Here is a 20,787-nt window from a genome sequence, read left to right as displayed (position 1 = left end):
CACATAGATGCCAATAGTGCTTCTTGTATTCAAGAAACACATACTGAACAAAGTGGTAGGAAAGTCAACTTCCATAGTTTTTATCAGAGTATATGGAATACTTAGAATATATTTTCAATATAAAGGGGAAATTTTGGAATACCTTATTTTTAAAGAACATAGATTTCATTTGTTTAATGATGGAAGTATTGGGTAAAGTTTTAGTGATTTCCCATGCTCCATTAACAAGTACTTCACCATAGAAATTGCAACTGATGTTACAAGATTTCGATGGCGCTTGTAATATTGATTCAAACTTGAGTACCTCAATAATTGTAGATCGATAGCCAAAGTTTTTCTTGAGATGGAGTGTGATGCTAAAGTGTAAGAAAAGCTAGATGCCTTTACCAATATTAAAGATAGTAACTCTTCTTAATGGAGTATGTAGTTGGCTACGTTTTTGCTTTTTCTCTGGAAAGCTCGTTTGAGCTAGTACTTTTCTATTGATATATCGTATTTCTTTTTTTTTGCAATAATAATAATAATGTTATACGCATGTTGCATACTTATTTACATTTCATATTATTGTATGCGGTCAAAAGGGAGCTCTAAGGGAGCTCTCAACTTTGCATTAAGGAGGTTAACTCTAACCTAACTTGAAGGAAATTAATTAAACTTTTTAAATAAGCGTAAAAGCTACGACCATTTTGTGAGTAATAGGCTGGGACCAAGAAATGAACAATAAAGCTTGCAACCAATAGCATAACATCATTATTTCCAAGTTATGAGCTATAAAGCTAGTGATTGGACTATGAATGATGAATTATAGTCAAAGAATAAGCGATAAAACTTGTGACCAATAGAAAAAAATATCATTGCAGCCAAAATATGAGCGGTAAAGCTTACAATTGAAGTAAGAGTGACGAGCTGTAGTCAAAGAATAAGTGATAAAGCTTACGACCAGTAGTCTAATGCCATTACAGCCAAAGTATGAGCAATAAAGCTAGCGGCTAAATATGAAATTACTTTTTTTCCAAATGTCAAATTGCAATTCATAAAGTAATGAAGAGTCAAAGTCTTAGAAGTATCATACACGAGCGAGAAAACGGGTTGTTTTGGACCTTATTGTTCTCAATTAGTAACTTTCTTGCTTGCATTTTATTGTGGAATATTTTATGCAAGTTTCTACATTCAAGAAATGAATGATCAACTGTTCGGTGATAATCACAGTACATTGGGTTAGACTTCTCTTCTTTTGTTAGCAGCCATGTAACATAAAGCAAGTTCACATGTCTAATACAAAGTTCGTTCATTGAGAAACACTTTCATTCTATATAGCGGAACTGTCGATCTCTTTTGGTAACACAAAGTTTTTTTAGTAAGCTTTTACCTAATGTAATCACTCCTCTCTAGTGAAGTCACCAAAAATACAAAAGGGTTCTTTGTGAAATGGAGAAGAAATGTTGCAAACAAGTAAAAGGATGTCCCGGAGGCGACAGAGAAGAAGATCAGAGCAATTCTTAAAGTACCAAGTGTTGCGACAGACAGAAGAGAATAGCTAAAAAATTAAAAACAAAAATTAGAGAGAAAAGCTCTAGAAAAGTCCCAAAATGAATTGTGAAGGTTTTATATTTAGTGTTAGAAGTGACGGTTACTCAAAAATAAACTTAATACACGTAATGACTAACATTATTAAAAAAAAATTTAATGTGAGTAACTGTTACTGTAACACATTATGTGGATATTAAAGTGGTGATTTTATGGCATATAAAGAGTAATGGTTAAAAACTCATTATGTGACCGTTAAAGTAATTGGGTATAATAAGACTTATTCTCAAGTAAAAGGTAATAGAAAAGAGGTATACATGAAAAGTTATACGAGAACAAGTTAAAAGAAAAAGCTGTATGTGGACAGGTATAAGAGAACAAGGTAAAAGTGAGATAGAGAGACACTTGTATTTCAAGAAAAAGATTAAGAGAAAACCTCTTAACTACTTCTATATTTTAGTTACCAAGCCAAACTCTCTTAAACATCTAAAGATGAAAGTAACCAGTGAACTCTGTCACTTACTTTAGGTTGCTTTCATTGCTATTTGTGTGAAATAGTTATTCTGTGTTAAGTAGTGGTTTTACTTGTATTAGTTGTTTCACATACAGAAGTGCTCTACTTATTTTAATTATTTTGTATGAAGTAGTACTTCAATTATTTTAATTGTTAATTGTTCTGCATGAAGTAGTAGTTGTTTTAATTATTTTATGTGAAGTAACGTTTCACTTATTATGATTATTTTCATTATTTTTTGTATAATATTATGCTATAAAAATTTTTAAAAAAAAATGCGTTAATCAAAATCAACTATATCTACGTCAACTTGTATCATCACTTGTAAATGTAACTTTTTCTGATATATTCTTTGGTTTATCTTGTTGGTTGATACTTTCTGCCAATATATATTTTAGGATGCTGCAACATATTTGGCTGTTAAATTTCCTCTGCATCATTAACTCTCGCCAAACGTGAGACCTTGAGAAATTATAGTTCATATGGAGAATGCTGAAGAGACTTAAGAGAGCAACAGCGTCGAAGGGCGCTACAGCGTCAAAGGGCGCTGCAGCTCCTTGGAACCCTTCTCTTCAAATCAAACAGAGAATGCTAGTATGCTACAGAATTAATGGGCTTGGGGAAATTCTGCTGTATTAAATCAAATTTGGATGCTGCACCCATTTCAATTTCTGCGTATGGCGAACTTTGACTATTCAAACAGGCTGAAAACTGCTGGAAATAGATATTAGATTTTAATGCCTTGGGAAGAAGAGACATGTTTATTCTGTATTTTCTTTATGCAAAGGCTGCGCTGCATAAAATGGCCAAGCTTGAACAGATATAACAAAAGCTGGCATGACATTTTATGACGAAGAACAGAAATGGAAGATTGCTTTATTTGACTGAAATGAATGGCACTTGCAGTTCATTACAAAATGATTGCAATACATATGAATCATTGAATTCCTAAAATAGACATGATACACCAATTAGGCTTCAAAACAGCAATCTTACCACAGCCTTGATTTCTTTTATGTATCAATCATTTGGCATCATGACCAATCTGACAATATGATAGTAGCGATTGCTTATAAATAACCATGACATATTATCTGCAAATACGAAGACAGTCATGCCAAATTAAACAATAACTCTTATAAGAAAGACACCAAAAATGATTGGTAGGCATGCTTTAATAATTCTAAATGTATGTTTATTTTTGTTCTGCAACATATAACAGGGTTCCAGCCATCTAGCAAGCAGATACAACCATGGGTTATTGAGATGAATTTTAGAGAACAGGCTTCTATAAAATTTTCTTTGTTTTTTTTTTGGTAATAGCTTCAAATTTATACAGCAAAATATATTCAAGCAAAATTCTGCGAAGTTAGAGGGTAACATACATGGGAATCTAAATACAGATATCACACATTTGAGCCAATCAGATCTTTGGCGGTCATAAATCACACAGCCACTGCTTCTGGCTTTTTGCTGGTTTTGATTCCTCTAATAGCTGTAAAACAATTTGTTCAAGCCACAAAAATTTGTTAAAATGCATTCATTTATATTCACGAAAATTAAGAAATAATTCCCTGTCCATACCTTCAGCATAATCTTTGGCTCCAAACACTGCTGAACCAGCAACTAAAGCATTAGCTCCAGCCTCAATAACCTGCCAGCAACGAAAATACATTTCACTTATATACCATACATTCCCAAGATAAGTAATATTAATACCCATCCCAAAAGGGAGAAGGGAGAAGAGAGAGTTTCAACAAAAACAAACCTCTCCCCACACACCCCCCCACCCCCCCCAAAAAAAAAAAATTTCCTAGTTACGAATATCATGAACGATAAGATTAACATAACTTTTTTCTTTAATATAGATATGAAAGGAAATAGCACGGCTAGCCAATTTTCCTTTTCCACTTTCTGTCCTTTCATGTTTTCTTTCCACTTGACCTGTCTTGAACATCAGGCATGCATTTTAAACCATCCTGGCAGAAATTCTTAAGTTTAAACATAAACACCACCTTGGTGTCAAACTTTCAAGGGTAAAGCAATTGCAGGCCTATCTTTCAGTAACTTATAACTCATAGAATTCTAAGTCACAGGTTATGTATAGTGTATAGATGCATGTTGTCTGAAAGGAAAACCATATGATTCTAATCAGGTACCTTATATGCATTTTTAGGACCAACTCCGCCGTCCACTTCAATCCAGGGGTTTACTCCCTGCATGGGAAATATAAAAAGAAAATATCACCAGATTCTCAAGCATAAATACATGTAAGACACACAGACAGATGTGCTTTATACCTTTTCTGCACACATTCTTCTCAAGTCAGAGATTTTCTTGACTTGACTCTCAATAAAGCTCTGCCCACCAAAGCCAGGGTTGACCGACATAATCAGGACTAGATCAACCACTGTCAAATGCAAAAGAGAGATTATGAAACATCTGTACTGGATGGGTTACAATGATGTAGCGAAGGACCACTTTTCCTTATTTGCACAGCTGTAGATAGTTTTTGCTTCGCAAGAAAAGGAGGCCTTCAAGTCAAAAGAATGAGTAGGTTGAATTTAGCTATCTTAGAATATTCTTTTAACTACTGCTCAAGGGTTTTTACTTTATGATTTTTTTATTTCAACTTATCAATAGGCAAGGCCCAGCGTAGACCCACCTGCTTGGTTCTGGTAGGCAATAAGCTGTGTAGGAATCATCCTTGACAGAAAGAAAACAAAATTGGAAAAAGAAATAGAAAATAAAAACTCACCATCAAGTACATATTCTATTGTACTAAGTGGGGTAGCAGGGTTTAGGACAACTCCAGCTTTAGCGCCTAGACCTTTTATCTATACAATATGAAAATTTTTTAGAAAAAATAGGAGAAAACTAACAGCACTCAAACAGAAAAGGAATCTCCGCACAAAGATATTAAATAGGTGGGCAATTTAATGAAAGCTAAAACAGGCAATGGCAAAAGCAAGCTAGCAAGATATTATTAATCATAGCATGGCAAACAATCAAGAAAATTCCCAACAGTATCAGCAACACCATGATGATCATAAAAACTACAGCCTGTCATAGACAAATTTCAGGCATGCTGACAAGGACATTCTTAGAAGCAATGATGCAAGGCAGGGGTGAGGGCGATAAACTTAATGCTTAAAAAGCTGTAACTGCAAAAATAGGGATGCACAAAAAGAACAGAAATTTGCAGCCATTACGAATGTCCTGATCAGGCATCAATGTTTTCTTTGATCATGTCTCAGAAGAAGGACAGAAATAAATTCAACTAACTTGAACAGGATGAATCTGTAGGATTGTAGGCTCCTAAGAATTTTAAATATTCCCTTCCCATCAACATATCATGTGGTATGCAGACCAGATACAGGGCTAAAGATTTGTTACACATAAATTTCTCCATCGCTAGTTTTCAACCTAAAGCAGGCATCAACATAGCGATATTCTAAGATTAAATCAGATGACAAATTCCAACTGCAAAAGGAAGTGAAATTGTGTATGAGAAAACAGGGCTTACTTTTCTGGTTTACAAGACCTCCCTATTATGGAATGCATTCAAGTTTAGGCTTCACTTGGTTTGAAGATAATACTTGCTAGACTCCACTCACATCTTGTATGTATAGTAATATGGGTTAATCAATAGTTCATATAATAAGCAGCTGTTATGAAACCAAGTAGCAGCAAGTGCCAACTCCCCATTTTATTGTGAAAAATATAGAAGACAGGCTCAGAGAAAGAAAAATCTTACTTGATTAAGTGTACGATGCAAATGGATGGTTGAAGATTGCTCACAGTGAACACTGACTATGTCTGCTCCAGCCTTAATAAAATCTGGAACTCGCTGCTCTGGTTCAACAATCATCTGCAGTGCATCTATCTCAGGTTAGCAAATATTTCTTTTATTGATATTAGTCCGTTGATGACAAAGTATGCAAAAGGAAGCATACCAAATGCACATCCAGCGGAAGATCAGTCACAGGTCGTAAGGCATCAACCACAATAGGTCCAATTGTAATATTTGGAACAAATCGGCCATCCATTACATCAACATGGATCCAATCACAGCCTGCTACTTCCACTGCTTTCACCTAGAAAATCTTGAATGTCAAACTTCAAAAGCAAGCTCCATATTGAGTTCAGAATATTATGGGGATAAAACAGACAAGAGCAGCTAACAGGTTTGCTAATGATATTGGCAAAAGTCCAATACCAAACTAAGTGGAACAATTGTTTAGTTATAATGCAGATTATAATTCATTGTTTAGTACCAGAAGCAAGTCACATATCTGAAAGTTATTATTTACAGGAAAATCAGAAATTAATTTCATAGTGCAAGAAAAAAGAGCAATATAAAACCTGCTCCCCCAACTTTGCGAAATTAGCAGAGAGAATAGATGGAGAAACAATGATATCGCTTTTTGAGAATTTATCAACTCGAGCAGTTGCCTTCACTACTGTAGCAATTTTCCTCCTGGCAGTGTAAGAGGGTAAAATAAGCATATTAAAATAGATTGTATGAGACCTGGAAGACCAAAATAAAATCTGATAGAAAATATACATTTATTCTTATCTTCTCAAATAATGTGTAGCCCTATTTAGTACCAAGAAGACAAACACAGATGTGCTTGTAACATGAAAGGCACGAAATATTTTCCTGTATAGAAGAAAAATAATTTCTAAATAAAGGAATAACAAGAACCTTAAGAAATTGAATCTAAAAATTCAAATTATTTGGCCTAAGAAAGACCTTTTAAACACTCTCCCTTCATTTAGAACAACGAGCGTTACCTAATTATGGACTTCACTACTGCAGTTATAAATTATGTGACAAATAGGGGGAGAATAGAAAATAAAGTTCCTCATAATTATAAGCAATTTGAAAAAGTATTGGAAATACTAAAAGCAGCTCAATTCCAGGAACCCAGAATTAAACTGAACTTTGTTAATTAATTGCCATATAATATTTTCCATTATAAGCATCATAAATCCTACAACAAGATTGATTGATGGTGTTAAAAATGCGATGCACATTTGACCCTAAAAGACCAATTTTTAGGGATGCAGATGGTTATGCACTGTCTTTAGGTCACAGAGATGTCAAGAATTTCAATGGTATTTGCTTCTTATATGGTGTAAATGTGACACCTTCACTTGTGATCTATCTGAAATAGAAAGATATTAAAACATTGTGGAACAGACTACAGAATAGGCATAAATATTAAAAAATATATCCTGAGTGCAATGCGATAACACATAACTTGTACTGAAGATCATAGTCCAAACAGCAATCCTAACTTCAACTTAGCATTAACATAAGCACACATGTGCAAGTCGCAAATTTGAAAATAATTAGTAGCACTGATCCATCCACAATTTTTTCTCCTAAATAAGCACCAACCATACAATTAAACTTTCATCAAATGGCATATAGGAAACATTAAGTAATTAACAATTTCACTTCTAACAAAACCACTAAACCTTATTTATTTCATAGCTCATTTACAGTTTTATATTCTTGATGAATATTTTAATTGTATCAGGCCCTTCACTTTCATCACAAACATTTCCATCGAAAACATGAAAACAATGAAAATTTCGAAATATAGGCCAAAAGATTATTAAATTTCGAGCAAATTAAGGTTGTTTACAAGGGAAATTCAACATTTTGTAAACTGGGTTTATTGCCAAACCCCGCAAAATTGCATCTTTACGGTCTATATCTATAATGAGTACGAAAAACCCAATAAGAATCAACCAAAAAGAATGACAACCCATAAAAAGAATTAAAAAAAGAACAAAAAAATACCTCGTAAAGGTAAGTGTCTTGGGTTGAGAAAGATGGGTCCTTAGAAGCCTAAGTCCCCCGCCAAAGCCATTAACCTGAGTTGATGAACACAATGAAGAAGCTGTTGACATCTTCTTCTTCTCTTTTCCCTCTCTTTTCTATCTCAACTAAAAGACTCTTTAGAGCAGGGGATTTTAAAGGTTAGGTAGTCAAAGCTTTGTTGTGTGTTAAAATCTCACCAATAGCAGCAAGACTTGGAGCCCCAGATTCTAAGAGACAATAGTAATTATTAAAAATCTCGGAGAGATTTATGAAGGAAATTTTGTAATGATGACACGTGTAATGTTGATGTGTGCGTTGGATTGCTTATCTTCAATGGTTGGCGCTCTATATTGCTGACGTGTGAAAGGGTAGAGTTGAGCTATGGCTTTTACTGGGGAAATGAGTCAGCATCCGTTCGCGCCATAATTCTGTTGCAACTTGTTAGTACCAATAAAGATGGTGGATCCATTTCAAATAGATTGTTTTGCATTTCGGGTGATATTTGAGGAAAGAAGATTTTAATCTTACTCTATCAATTAATGAGTTAAATATTTTAATTTTTATTTATTTTATCTTTAATTTTATTTTGTATTCAACTTAATGGGCGGAATTTTGATTTTTTAATAGATTTTGATTTGATTTCTTATATCTATTGCAAGAGTTGTTTTGTTTGTAAGAAAGAGTATCACCTCATAATTCAATCAATTGAATTGGTAGATGTAATCAATTTTTAGATCACTATACAGTATTTAAGAATTTGATGTAAAAGAGTTTAACATTTGTTTTGACCATAAATATAAGTATTCTCTACTTTAATAAACATAGATTTAAATCCTCTTTTATTTAATAAAAACAAGAATTGGGTGTGAAAGAAATTCGGAAGTTGATTTTACATTCCTTTTAATGTGTATTTAATACGGTAAGAGTGCATTAATCATTGCAGACTTGTAGTCTATTATTTTCTATAACTCATATATCATATTTACTTTCTCAACTTTATTGCTTAAGGTGAAATTAATTACAATGAGTACTGAGTCTAAGCATCATTAAACCAAAGTTATTAGTAGTAATTAACTTTAGATCTTTTTATGTCTTAATAATTGTATTCATATTCGATGTAGGATGGGATATTACAAATTCAAATCTTTGATGTCTTTGTTAAGGTCATATATCAAATCACAATCAAAACCCACTTTATAAAATTAAGATCTCGTCAGCATAACGTGAAAACTTATATTAGGTTGACACATGTTTTGATATCAATTGTAATGAGAGATTAAAGCATCACTAGTCCAGCAACTTTTTGAACTTAAATTACGTGACTGTTAAAAGTTTAAACTCAAATTATTAACAGTGATTAGTTTAAACATTTAAACAAATCTTAACAATCACATTCATATCATATATATAAAATAATATCATAATGTGGCATAACTTACTCTTCTTCTTGCAAAAATAAAATGGCCAATAAAGTGTAGAGTTGAAACTATATAACAATGGGATTAGTTGTATCATTCGGACAAATTTTACAAGTAAGGTTCCTTAAATGCTTTAATCTAGTTATTAAATGAAAATATCTTTTTACTTGTAATTTTCGTATAAATATGCATGAATATAATGATAGCAAAAAACCATTCTTTTGCATAAATATGTATGAAATTTTAAAAAAAAAAGAACTTCAATAAAAGTTTCAGAGATGAGCTTTCTATTTTTTCTTTTAAAAATACGATAACTTTTCAAAAAATACCCATCTCTCAATCAATTTCCCTCTCCTCTCTCTCCCTTTGTAAATTACCATTCTTCAACGCAAAATCATGATCTCCCTCTCCTTTACTGCTCTCAACAAAGACTATTAAAAAAAGAAAAAAAATAAAAGACTCGGTAATAAAATAGTAAAATTTAGAATTTTTTTTGTTCTTACAAAGATTAAGAGAAAAGGAAACCCAAAATTCAAAGCTGTGTTCAAATACTATTTAAAGGTTTTCTCTCTTCGTCACTAAAAAATCTAATACTATTACTATTATACAAGTTTAAGAGTTATTCTGTTTCTTTATGAATTTTTTTTAACATCTGAAATTATATATAAACTTGAAGTAGATTTGTTTCGTTTTGATTTATTAGGTGATTGAAGATGACATGAATACCCGTTAATTTTAACCAAAATTAAAACTTATATAATTTATTTTGCTAAACAGTTTTAGCTTAATTTTAAAAGTTTATAATAGCTTTTAAACTAAAACAACTAGGCCAAACAGGTTCTAAATGTGAAATTTGCCTTGAAAAGGATTAACCCTAGGAAAGGAGAAATTGATTCTCAATTTGCAAAAAAGATATGAAGTATTCTGTTTCAACAAGAATCGACGCCTTGAAGAGAAGAGATCGATTTTGTGTTGAGAAGAATCAATCTTTCGAAGAGAAGAGATTGATTTTCAGTTTCCAAAAGCAAAAAGAAACATTTAGTGTTGACAAAAATCAATCTTTAGAAGAGAAGAGATTGATTCTTAGCTTCCAAAAGCAAAAAGAAGCATTTTGTGCTAAGAAGAATCAATCTTTAGTAGAGAAAAGATCGATTCTTAGCTTCCAAAAGCAAAAGGAAGCATTTTGTGTTGAGAAAAATCAATCTTTTGAAGAGAAGAGATTGATTCCAAGCTGCAAGGATTTAATTAAAAAGAAAGAAAAGTTTAGGGGAAGGACTAAATTAAAAAAAAATGTCTGAGGACTAAATGGAAAAGAAAAATAAACATTTTAAGGGACTAAATTGAAAAGAAAAATAAAAAAGAAGGTGAATTATGTAAAAGGTAAAAGGCAAAGACTAATGCGTAATTGAGGTAAGATTTAACGTTTTTATTGATTATTTTTCAATTTAATTAGTTAGATTTTAAGAAATCTAATTTTTCCAGCTTTGGTGAATCTCTCTCGATTTGGCTAGAATTTGGAGCTAAGATTCGTACAATTCAGCTTACAAGGTATAGTTTTAGCTCATTATTGAAGGATTTAAGCTTAAATGGTTCGATTACTAAGATTTGGTTAATTACAGAAAAATTGGCATTTTTTGAAAGTTAGGAATAATTAATATTTTCATGTTCTGATGTGTTTAAAGGGGAAATGGAGTTAAACCAACTCGTTGGCAAGCTAAAGGGCAATTGGAGGCTAAGAATCAAAACTTCGTTAGAAGTATTTTTAATTTGTCACCGTAAACGGGTTTAAATTAAATTGCATGTGATGCATGACGCTTTGATGAAGGCCTTGCCATGGTATTAACATGTATGTATGTATGTATATATATATATATATGTGTGTGTGTGTGTGTGTGTGTGTGTGTGTGTGTAAGTGCCTAGGCTAAAGAACCAAACTGTGGAATGGGAGTTTGTGTGCTGTGATGTGAGCTACATGGGTGGCCTATGGTGTGTGTACCTAGACTAAGATGTTTAGAGGCTATAATGAACCCTAGGAGTAAATTTCCCTAGGCGAAGGATATACTAAGAGAATTTGATCTAATGATGCCTTGGGGATTTAGAGGCACTTAGAACCTAACAGAGCTTAAAGACGATTGAAGCTCAATAAATGTGAATTGAAGTTCGATAAGGAAAATGTGAATGATAAAGGCATGATGGCCATATTTGTAGATTTATGTTTCGTCCGAGGGATGATTTTCTAGACGTTGATTTGATTTATGGTTGAGTGGAGTTCCATTCCCCTGTGACTATGTGTGTGCTTACAAGTGGTAAGCAAGGACAATGGCACTAATCCCACTTGTGGTTCCTGCTTGTAGTGTTTTGATGCCATCCATTAAGATTACTCCAGGTGATACAGACCGTTAAGAGATTATTTCGGTCGATAACTTTGATTCTCCGTCAGCTTCTTCGACATTGTGCTTGATTTGTTTTTCATCGGTTGCTTCAACATGTGCATGATCTGCTCTCCACTATCAGCTTTGCTCTAAGCGTGATTTAATTCTTTGTTGGTTGGCCACCAAACGTGATTTGACTGTATCTAGAGAAAGATCACTCGTTGATTTGAGTTACATACGTCATGAGATAGTTGTGGAGAGGCTTAGATAAATATAATATGGTTCTGATGTGGTTCTCTAGCAACTAGAGTGTGCCGTGAAAATAATTTAAATGACTTTTGATTGGCTTCGAGAATAAGTTTAATGATGTGTGATAATCTTTGGAGACAATGAGGATGGTGATATGCCCTCATGTTGGAAACCTTAGGGATAATGATATGCTTTGTATTTGGATATATTTGCTAGAACATCTAAATGCACGGAAGATGCATATACTTTATATATGTGTTTTATATAAATATATATGATTTTGTTTATCAGCACCACTCATTGAGTATTATAGTATTCACCCATTTGTATACCATGTGCAGATAAATAGATCATAAAGTTATGTGGTAAAGGTCATATAGCGACAGACCAATTTTGGCATCTAGTAGGTTTTCATCTATTGTGCCACTCCGCTGCATTAGTCACGAGCTTACTCTCCGCGCTTAGTTTGTTGTGTATATAGGCACGTTGTGTCATATAAATTTATGTGTAAAGGTTGTTATATACGAACTCGCCTTGAATGGCTAACGTATGGCCTTATAAATATTTATATGAATTATGTGCCAGGGATAATATATTATATTTGATTATTGAATCCCTTGGCTTTGTGTTGTATGGTTTTGAATTTTAAGGCTTTCTCGGCTCTAGTGGGCTTGCCTATTGGACTCGTGCACCGATCATGGGCCCTTGAGTTGGGTCGTGACAGTTAGCAAGGATTCTAAGATTTGTGGATGAACGTAAGAAGATTTCAAGTGCTGCATTGTGGGTGGGAAACCACTAAGCAAAAGAGAAATAAGTTAAAAAGAAGTAAAGTTATAATAAATTATGAATGTAAAGGTATCCTTGAACTTAATGAGGTTGGAATTGAGATGGATTGTACTCCATCAAGCAAACGTAGACAAGTATAAGTTGTCACGCATAGACAAATTAGTGTGGACTTTGAAAATCACTATGAAATTTAAATATTGTGCCATTGCTGATGCTACGCTGCATTGAGGTTGAAGGATCTGCTAACTAGGAGCTTTATCTTCTCTTGCTAGTTGATAGGGGTGGAGCTTCGTTAGGTGATGGGGGGCCAAAACTTTTAAAATTTTTTCATAACACATAAAAATATTTAAATTTTTTTATATATTCTATTAATGACCACTTCAAAATAATTTTTTATTTAATAATTAATATAAATAAAAAATAATAAAATGATTTCACATATCTCACTCAACTTTAAATTTTTTTATATTATTATTATTATTATTTATATTTATTTATTTATTTCATTTCTATTCTATTTGTTCGTATGTTATAAGTTTTTATAAATTTTCTTTCCCAAATTTGTATAAACCATTAACCATATTCTTTTTCTTTCTTTTTTGTTACGTAATATGTGATATCTACCTTCTATTTGTCATGTTTTTTTTTTTATGTTACGTAGATATTATTTTCTATGCTTTTAATCTTCAAAAATTAATAAATGATGATATAGTTTTCAAGTATAAGTTGTAGTGTTACATTGTTACTTAAACTTTCATTAATGTATCATTTTTATATTAATCATGATTATGTAAGTGGAAACTATCTTGAGTATATTTTTTTATATGCTTTACGTTTTATATTTAATTGAAATGAAATTATCCTAAATATATAGTATTTAAATAATTCTAATTATATAAAAAGAAATTATTAATCTTATATATCGTTTTTAACTATTTATATTTTACAAATTATAGTTTTATATTTAGTTTCATATTTCTATTATCAATATTTTTATTGTTGATTGAATTTAACATATTAGTTTTTTAAAATTTTTAATGCTTATTCTTCTGTGTTTGGCCCCCTAACAAAATTTGGTTAGCTTCGCCTCTGCTAGTTGAGTTGCAATTTAAGCAACCTCTAGGTAAATGGATATTGCATCCAAATGGTTTTGGCAAAGCATGAAAAAAGGTTTTAAAAGTATGATTCCATGCAAATGATTTTATAGAAAAGTGCATGGGAACAAGTTGTTTTGAATTGATTTTTATAATATTATGTGAACCCTAGGTAAGAGTGAAATGCTTATACACATAAGCTTGTGTGTTCAGCTTTGAATAGATTATGATTAGATGCAATGCTTATGCATAAAAAAACATGTTGAGCTATGAATGGTTTATGACTTGATATGCATTGGGAGACATGGTAGCTGAGCTACATGTCATGTAGATATAATGATTTATGACCGGATGCTAAGTTATGTAGGTATATATTATGTTGTGCTTTACGTGGTGTGAAAGATATGTTATGTGATTGTTATGTTTAATGATGCATTGCATGGCCTTGGTGCGATGGAGTAGTTCCACCAGAAAAAAGGTAAGAGTACTTGAATATTATGGCCTTGGTGGGGTGGAGGAAAACCACTAGAGATAATATAGGTTAGAGTACCTAATTAAAGTAAGGGTTGGAGTACCCTACGTGCATGATGATCAAAGTTAAGTATGCATTCTTCTATAAAATTGCAAATGATGTATGTAAGGTTTATGAATATTATGATGGGTAAAACCCAATTGTTTTAAGGTTTATGTATGTTATGATTGGTAAGATCTAATTGTTTTAAGGTTTATGTATGTTACGATAAGTAAGATCTAATTGTTTTAAGGTTTATGTATATTACAATGAGTAAGACCCCATTGTTTTAAGGTTTATGTACATAAATGGAGAACCAAGAATGGTAAATGGCAGTTAAGGCTAATGTGTAGAAGATTGATACAGAAAAAGCTTGGATAACCTTGAAATGGATATACGTGTGTAAGATCCCACACATTAGATTGAGATATCGAGATAAGTTAGGTAAGATTTAAAAAGTCTTTTGGGAAGACTGCCCAATTACTCTCTTGGCATCTCATAATGCATTGATTGAATTCGAATGTAAGTTACGAGCACAACAAGATGCTGGAGTTTATGAATGACACCAATAGGTGAGTTTAAGGTTGTACAAGTAAGTTTTTGTAGGTAAAACTCCTAAATGTATCATGGATTTGTATAGGAAAATGTGCATGTTTTCAAGAGAAAATAAGAACAACAATGTTATGTTATAAATGTCGATTATAAGTAATGGCACATCTTTTTTTACACAATGTACTGCTTTGTACAAGTAAAAGTTTTAAGAATGTTTAAGTATGGCTTATGTGAACCATTGAATGATCCAATGATGGACGATATGATGACTAATGGAAACGAGACTTGCATGGGCTTGATGGATTACTTCCATTTGATTTTTGTGTCGATCACAATTCAGGACAAAGTCGTGACAGAATTTTTTTTTTTAATACAATATCATTGTATCTATTCCAACTCCTTTTAGGCCTAAGAATGTTCAGATACTTTGACATTTATTCTTCTTCATATTGGAAGGCTCACCAAGTGTTACATTTACGTAAATAAAAGTAGCAACAATACCATGTGAGCAATTTGTGGATGTAGATGAGTTTATGGGATGAAAGAGTTAAGTTACAGTAAAGGCTTAAGAAAAGGTTGAAGAAAGGGCTCAAAAATCCAAAATTAAATATTAATCTTCAACTTTTCTAATTTTCTGGAATTTTAATTTAGGGTTCGTGTTAGCATAAATTTCTTGTAAGCGAGACAAAATCTCATCTTCACTAGATTTATAAGGCAATAAACATTTTGGTGATTTTGGTTGTAAAACCGGCTATTTAGCAAAGAAAGTTAATTGAAATAAAAAATAGCAATTCGTGATAACAATATTAACAATTAACAATAATTAGCTACAATATCAATTTAACTTTGATTTATTTAAATCAATGTGACATGAACATGAGTTATAAAAAAAAAATGTGACATGAACGTGGTTACAAAAATTCAAGGAATAATTAAATATTTAACTTAATAGTGAATGTAAATATATTTTTATTCAAAAAATTAAATACAAATATTTCATTTTTGACAAGCAAAACCTAATCTAAAAACAAAGGAAGCAAGATGATATATTAAGTGGGATTTGTAATAAATTATGAAAATTTTTACATTTTATTTAATAATTTCAGAAGTTGATATAAACGTGACCACCACACATGAATTCCAGACAAAAGTGATGCCCTACACGATGTACTGTGTGTCCCTTTCTCATGAGAGTGCACATGAGAGCATTCTCCATCTCAGCAATATTCAAAATGCTGAAATTAAAGCTGCACTGAACATTTAACTGATTGATCAGTATATAATTTTGATCAAAATTTAAATTTTCTTTTTTTCAATTAATAAAGAAAAAGTAAAACTGTTTTTATCACCTTATTTATCATGTCAAAATTTATAGTAGGGAGAATGAAAAAGATAAAAACCATACACTTTACAGATATACCAGGCTATATTAGACAAAATGCACATTTTCTCATGGATGATAGATTCATTACCGCAAATTAAGCAAAAATTAACACGTCACCGACACATTTAGGTGAAAGAAAAAAAAAAAAAAACACATCAACTGCCTTGATAATCGCATGTGACACATCCTCGTGAATCCCAATTCTTGTCTCAATTCCTACTCTAATCCTGTACCCCACCCCACCCAATCCCTGTCCCTCCTCCTTCGCTCTCTTCTTCTTCTTCTTCTTCTTCAACTTTGCTGCTCTGCTTCATCTTCTGCTGACTTGTAAATTTTACGCACATGAGAATTTTTGGCTAGTAATATGAAGCGGTTCAGGAGAAACCCTGATGAGAATGACCCTGTAACCAACCTGGATCCTGATGGGGAAGGCTTGTTTTTGAGGGATCAAGAAAGGAAATGTGGGTTCAGTTCAATGAGGTTGATGGGTTTTGTTGTGGTGGCTTTAATGGTTGTTTCGGTTATTTTTTCAGTTTCTGTAGTCCTTCAAGACCCACCGAGCGATGGGGTTTTGGAGTCTGGTAAAGATGTTAGATCCTTTGATGTTTTGGAGTCAAGTAAGGAGGAAAGAGTTCTTGAAGTCAAACCCCAGAAAGGTAATTTCAAATTTGTTAGTTTTTGGTATGACTGAAAAGCGAAATTTTTTTTGCTTAGAGTAAAGATTGTTAGTGCTTCTGAATGAAACCCAGAAAAGAATTTCTGTCTTTTGGGTTGTTTTCAGTTTTAACTTTTGGTATAACTTACAAGTTTTTGTTTGTGCTAGGTCAAGTAATGATTTTTAGTGTTCCTGAATCCTATTTATTGGTTCTACACAGAGCATGTGTAAATGTTGCTATGGCTTGGTTGTTAACTTGCTTGTTTAAGTGGATAAATAGTTGTAGAAGCTAATTGAACAGAGTGGCTGGCTTTCCTTGAAGCTGCTTAATTTCATTATAGCTGTTATATCTGTCACTATTGTTCCGTGAGGCTCAATTTGATGGTTCCGGATCTAAGATCCATTTTACACAAATGCTTTAACATGGGTCATGTCTTTTGCATGCCTTTTAGATCTCCTTTACCTGTCAGTGCCACATTGTCACTAATTTCCATTGCGAAGCAATGTACTAAGCTCGAGTTCCTCTCCATGTCAGCTTGTTTCAGCTCAGTTGGCAGATTGTTGTGTTAACTTGTGGAAGTCTTGTGCGTTAGCAAAATTTGTTGAAGGTTACTTGAACATTTGTTATTGCCTTTCTTTTTTTTTTTAGATTCTGTACTTTATGCATGAATTTGTTGTTAGATGCCATTATTAGTGTTTGCACATTTTCTGTCTATCACTTATATTATTTCATGTTTTAGTGCACTTCTCAAGGTATGAATTGAAAATTGATAATACAATTGCAGAGTGCTTTTTTCCCCTTTATTTTGTCTGCAAGGAGAGCACTAGGGTTCAAACCTTGGTTCACTCACTTCCTTAGGTTCTCTACCCAATCCACCTCTCTCCCCCCAAAAGGCATCTGAGTGAATCACATATGTTGCATATTTTCTTTCTTATATTGCAGGTCTTTTGCCCACATCTGGCGGCACAGTAATGATTCTGTGGATTATAGTTCTCAAGCCCTCCATGTAAAATCTACAAGTTTTGTACTGACTGCTGAAATTTCCCTAACACAGCCTGAAATTTTAGATGCTTTTTGGCCTGAGAATAGATGCATTGCTAATTCCATATGAATTTTGGTCCTCACACTTATTTCTTTAATTTCATAATGGCATTATTTGCTTAAACTCAGTACCTGTTTCTTAAATGAATTTGGAATAATCTTTCTTTTCCCCTTTTTAAGTTGTAGGTCCAGATGATGATTATGCCCCATCTGTTGAGGCGCGTAAAGATGAACTGCTAAGTGGACTTCTCGCAGTTGGACATCATGAAAGATCTTGTGTCAGCAGGTATCAGTCAGTTTTATACCGCAAAGAATTGCTACATAAACCTTCACCCCACCTAATTTCAAGGTTACGGAGTTATGAAGCTCTCCATAAACGGTGTGGGCCATATACTGAATCATATAACAAAACCTTGGAAATGCTCAAGACCAAGCATCACCTTGAATCTACAGATTGTAATTATTTAGTGTGGATTTCCTTTAGTGGTTTAGGGAATAGGATACTGACCCTAGCTTCGGCATTTCTTTACGCTCTCCTTACCAATCGTGTTCTACTGGTTGACCCTGGAGCTGATATGGTTGATCTTTTCTGCGAACCATTTCCAGAGGTCTCCTGGTTTCTCCCTCCAGATTTCCCCCTTAAAAGTCAGTTCAACAGCTTTGATCAGAAATCTCCTCATTGTTATGGGAGAATACTTAAGAATAGCACTTTTGCTAATTCAAGCAGGTTGATATCTTCTTCTTTTGTATATCTCCATCTGGTCCATGATTACGATGATCAAGACAAGCTTTTTTTCTGTGATGAAGACCAAACTTCTCTCCAGAAAGTGCCTTGGTTGATAATGAAGACAGACAATTATTTTGTCCCGTCTCTCTTCTTGATGCCTTCTTTTGAGCAGGAACTGAGTAATCTCTTTCCCAGAAAAGAAACAGTTTTCCACTTCTTGGGTCGATATCTCTTCCACCCCACAAATCCTGTTTGGGGACTTATTACTAGATACTATCATGCTTATTTAGCTAAAGCAGATGAAAGGATAGGCATCCAGATCAGGGTCTTTGATACTGGGACTGGTCCATTCCAACATGTGTTGGATCAGATCATTGCTTGTGCCTTGAAGGAGGATCTTCTACCTAAGGTCAGCAGGGAAAAGCCCATAATTAATCAATCTCAGAAGTCTAAAGCTGTGCTAATTACATCTTTGAGTGCTGGTTACTTCGAGAGAGTAAGGGACTTGTATTGGGAACATCCAACTGTGACAGGGGAGGTCATCAGTGTTTACCAACCAAGCCATGAAGAGTATCAGCAAACAGAGAAGCGTTTTCACAATAGGAAGGCATGGGCTGAAATGTATTTATTGAGCTTGACTGATGTGCTAGTCACTAGCTCATGGTCAACTTTTGGGTATGTTGCTCAAAGCCTTGGAGGGTTGAAGCCATGGATACTCTACAAGCCTGAGAACCAATCGGCTCCAGATCCAGCTTGTCGTCGAGCCATGTCAATGGAGCCATGTTTTCATGCCCCTCCCTTTTATGACTGCAAGGCCAAAAGAGGCATTGACACAGGTGCACTGGTTCCTCATGTAAGGCACTGTGAGGACATGAGCTGGGGTCTTAAGCTTGTTGATAATGAGAGAGAGTTATAGCTGCATGTGTCCGTTGTAAGTCATAATCATAGTTGTCCACGCAGTTTTTTGCTGTAGAATAGCCTGACTGATATTAGATCAAATATACCTTAAATTTGCACTTCAGCAAACCTTCTTGTTGGCTAATTTTTATCACTTAGTTTCCTAACATTGAAATCTATGATCATAAAATGCATTCCATTGATTGGTTGATCACTCATAAATGGAACGAGCTGTGGCTGGGAAAGTACTTCCCAGGTGGCTTTAACAAATTCCTTCTCTTAAAACAAGATTACCATTTTAATACTCAAAAATTAAAATTTTAATTTAGTTCTTCTAAATATTTTAAGGTTAAATAAGTAAATAAGTTTTCAAATTATATCAAGAAAGTCAATTTAACTCCTATTTTTTTATTGCATTCAAATAAGTTTTTAAAATTTTATTTTGAATTAAATAAGTTCCTCATATTAACAGTGGATTAATAGAAGTTAGTCAGTGCTGCGTCATCTTTCACATGGGATTAGTCAATGCTACGTCATCTTTCACATGGAATGTTGATGTGTCATATTGATGTCGTTAATATCATGTGATAGATGACGCGATATAAAAAATTGTTGATTAAAAATTGAGTTTTTACTTTTATACTCATCTAAATGTTTAAAAATTATTAATTAAAGATTTGAAACAAAAAATTAATAGAAAAAACTAATTGCTTCAATCTGATTACCATTCTTTCTTAAGTGATTATCTTCTTAACAAAAAAACTCACTTTCTTACATTCCTTAAACTCAATGTTATAGTTAAAATGTCTTCTCACTATCTGCAAATTCTTATTGCTCTTCTAAAAATCGTTCTTTGAATAGTTTTGAATTTTCAAAAACTATGAAAAATGTGGAGAGAAAATCTATTATTTTTAGTAAATAAAATTCAACACTATCATATTTCTCCTACAAATTTTAGGAAAGAGAAAAGCATCGTATTTCTCTTATAGATTTTAGGAAAAAGAAAAAAAAAAGGATTTGATTGGCTTTTATATATTCTAGGAAAGAGAAAAGTATCGAATTTTTCTTACAAATTCTAAAAAATAGAAAAGAAAGATTTGACTTTTTTTTTATTATCAAACAACATTGTGTGTCTGTTAGTTTTAATATTATAAATATTGTGTGTCCTACTTTTACTTTTTCCCTTCTCAAAATTGTTTATGGATATTCTCGGATTTCTTTAC

The 20,787-nt window shown here is 33.0% G+C and overlaps 2 protein-coding genes across 7 annotated transcripts; one reads left to right on the top strand and one right to left on the bottom strand.

Moving 5' to 3' along the window:
• Positions 1-2,901: 2,901 nt before the first annotated feature.
• On the bottom strand, positions 2,902-8,104 carry RPE (D-ribulose-5-phosphate-3-epimerase). Of its 4 annotated transcripts, none has more exons than XR_001927246.2 (10): positions 7,857-8,104; positions 6,407-6,521; positions 5,998-6,138; positions 5,799-5,912; positions 4,800-4,878; positions 4,342-4,451; positions 4,201-4,257; positions 3,626-3,695; positions 3,427-3,536; positions 2,902-3,135 (listed from the first exon to the last, which is right to left on the bottom strand). XR_001927246.2 is itself a non-coding variant. In XM_018118268.2 (9 exons), exons 1-9 carry the CDS (start codon positions 7,964-7,966, stop codon positions 3,487-3,489), a joined length of 846 nt encoding a protein of 281 aa, XP_017973757.1. In that variant the 5' UTR covers positions 7,967-8,104; the 3' UTR covers positions 3,328-3,486. The 4 variants fall into 4 exon arrangements, 1 of the variants encoding a protein (XP_017973757.1); XR_001927247.2 differs by having other exon boundaries at positions 2,902-3,086; XR_016025379.1 differs by lacking the exon at positions 2,902-3,135 and adding an exon at positions 3,199-3,275.
• An 8,295-nt stretch (positions 8,105-16,399) lies between these two features.
• LOC18604741 (galactoside 2-alpha-L-fucosyltransferase-like) lies at positions 16,400-19,830 on the top strand. 3 transcript variants are annotated; one of them, XM_088804791.1, is made up of 3 exons: positions 16,401-16,704; positions 16,777-16,899; positions 18,121-19,830. In XM_088804791.1, exons 1-3 carry the CDS (start codon positions 16,608-16,610, stop codon positions 19,581-19,583), a joined length of 1,683 nt encoding a protein of 560 aa, XP_088660917.1. In that variant the 5' UTR covers positions 16,401-16,607; the 3' UTR covers positions 19,584-19,830. The 3 variants fall into 3 exon arrangements, with proteins under 3 accessions (XP_017973775.2, XP_088660917.1, XP_017973774.2); XM_018118286.2 differs by having other exon boundaries at positions 16,400-16,899; positions 18,127-19,830; XM_018118285.2 differs by having other exon boundaries at positions 16,402-16,899.
• Positions 19,831-20,787: the final 957 nt, after the last annotated feature.

The sequence above is a fragment of the Theobroma cacao genome, chromosome 3 (genome assembly GCF_053813885.1).
Source record: "Theobroma cacao isolate CCN51 chromosome 3, ASM5381388v1, whole genome shotgun sequence".
NCBI lineage: Eukaryota > Viridiplantae > Streptophyta > Magnoliopsida > Malvales > Malvaceae > Theobroma > Theobroma cacao.
Note: the sequence above shows the minus strand (reverse complement) of the source record. Positions and strands in the feature narration are given on the sequence as shown.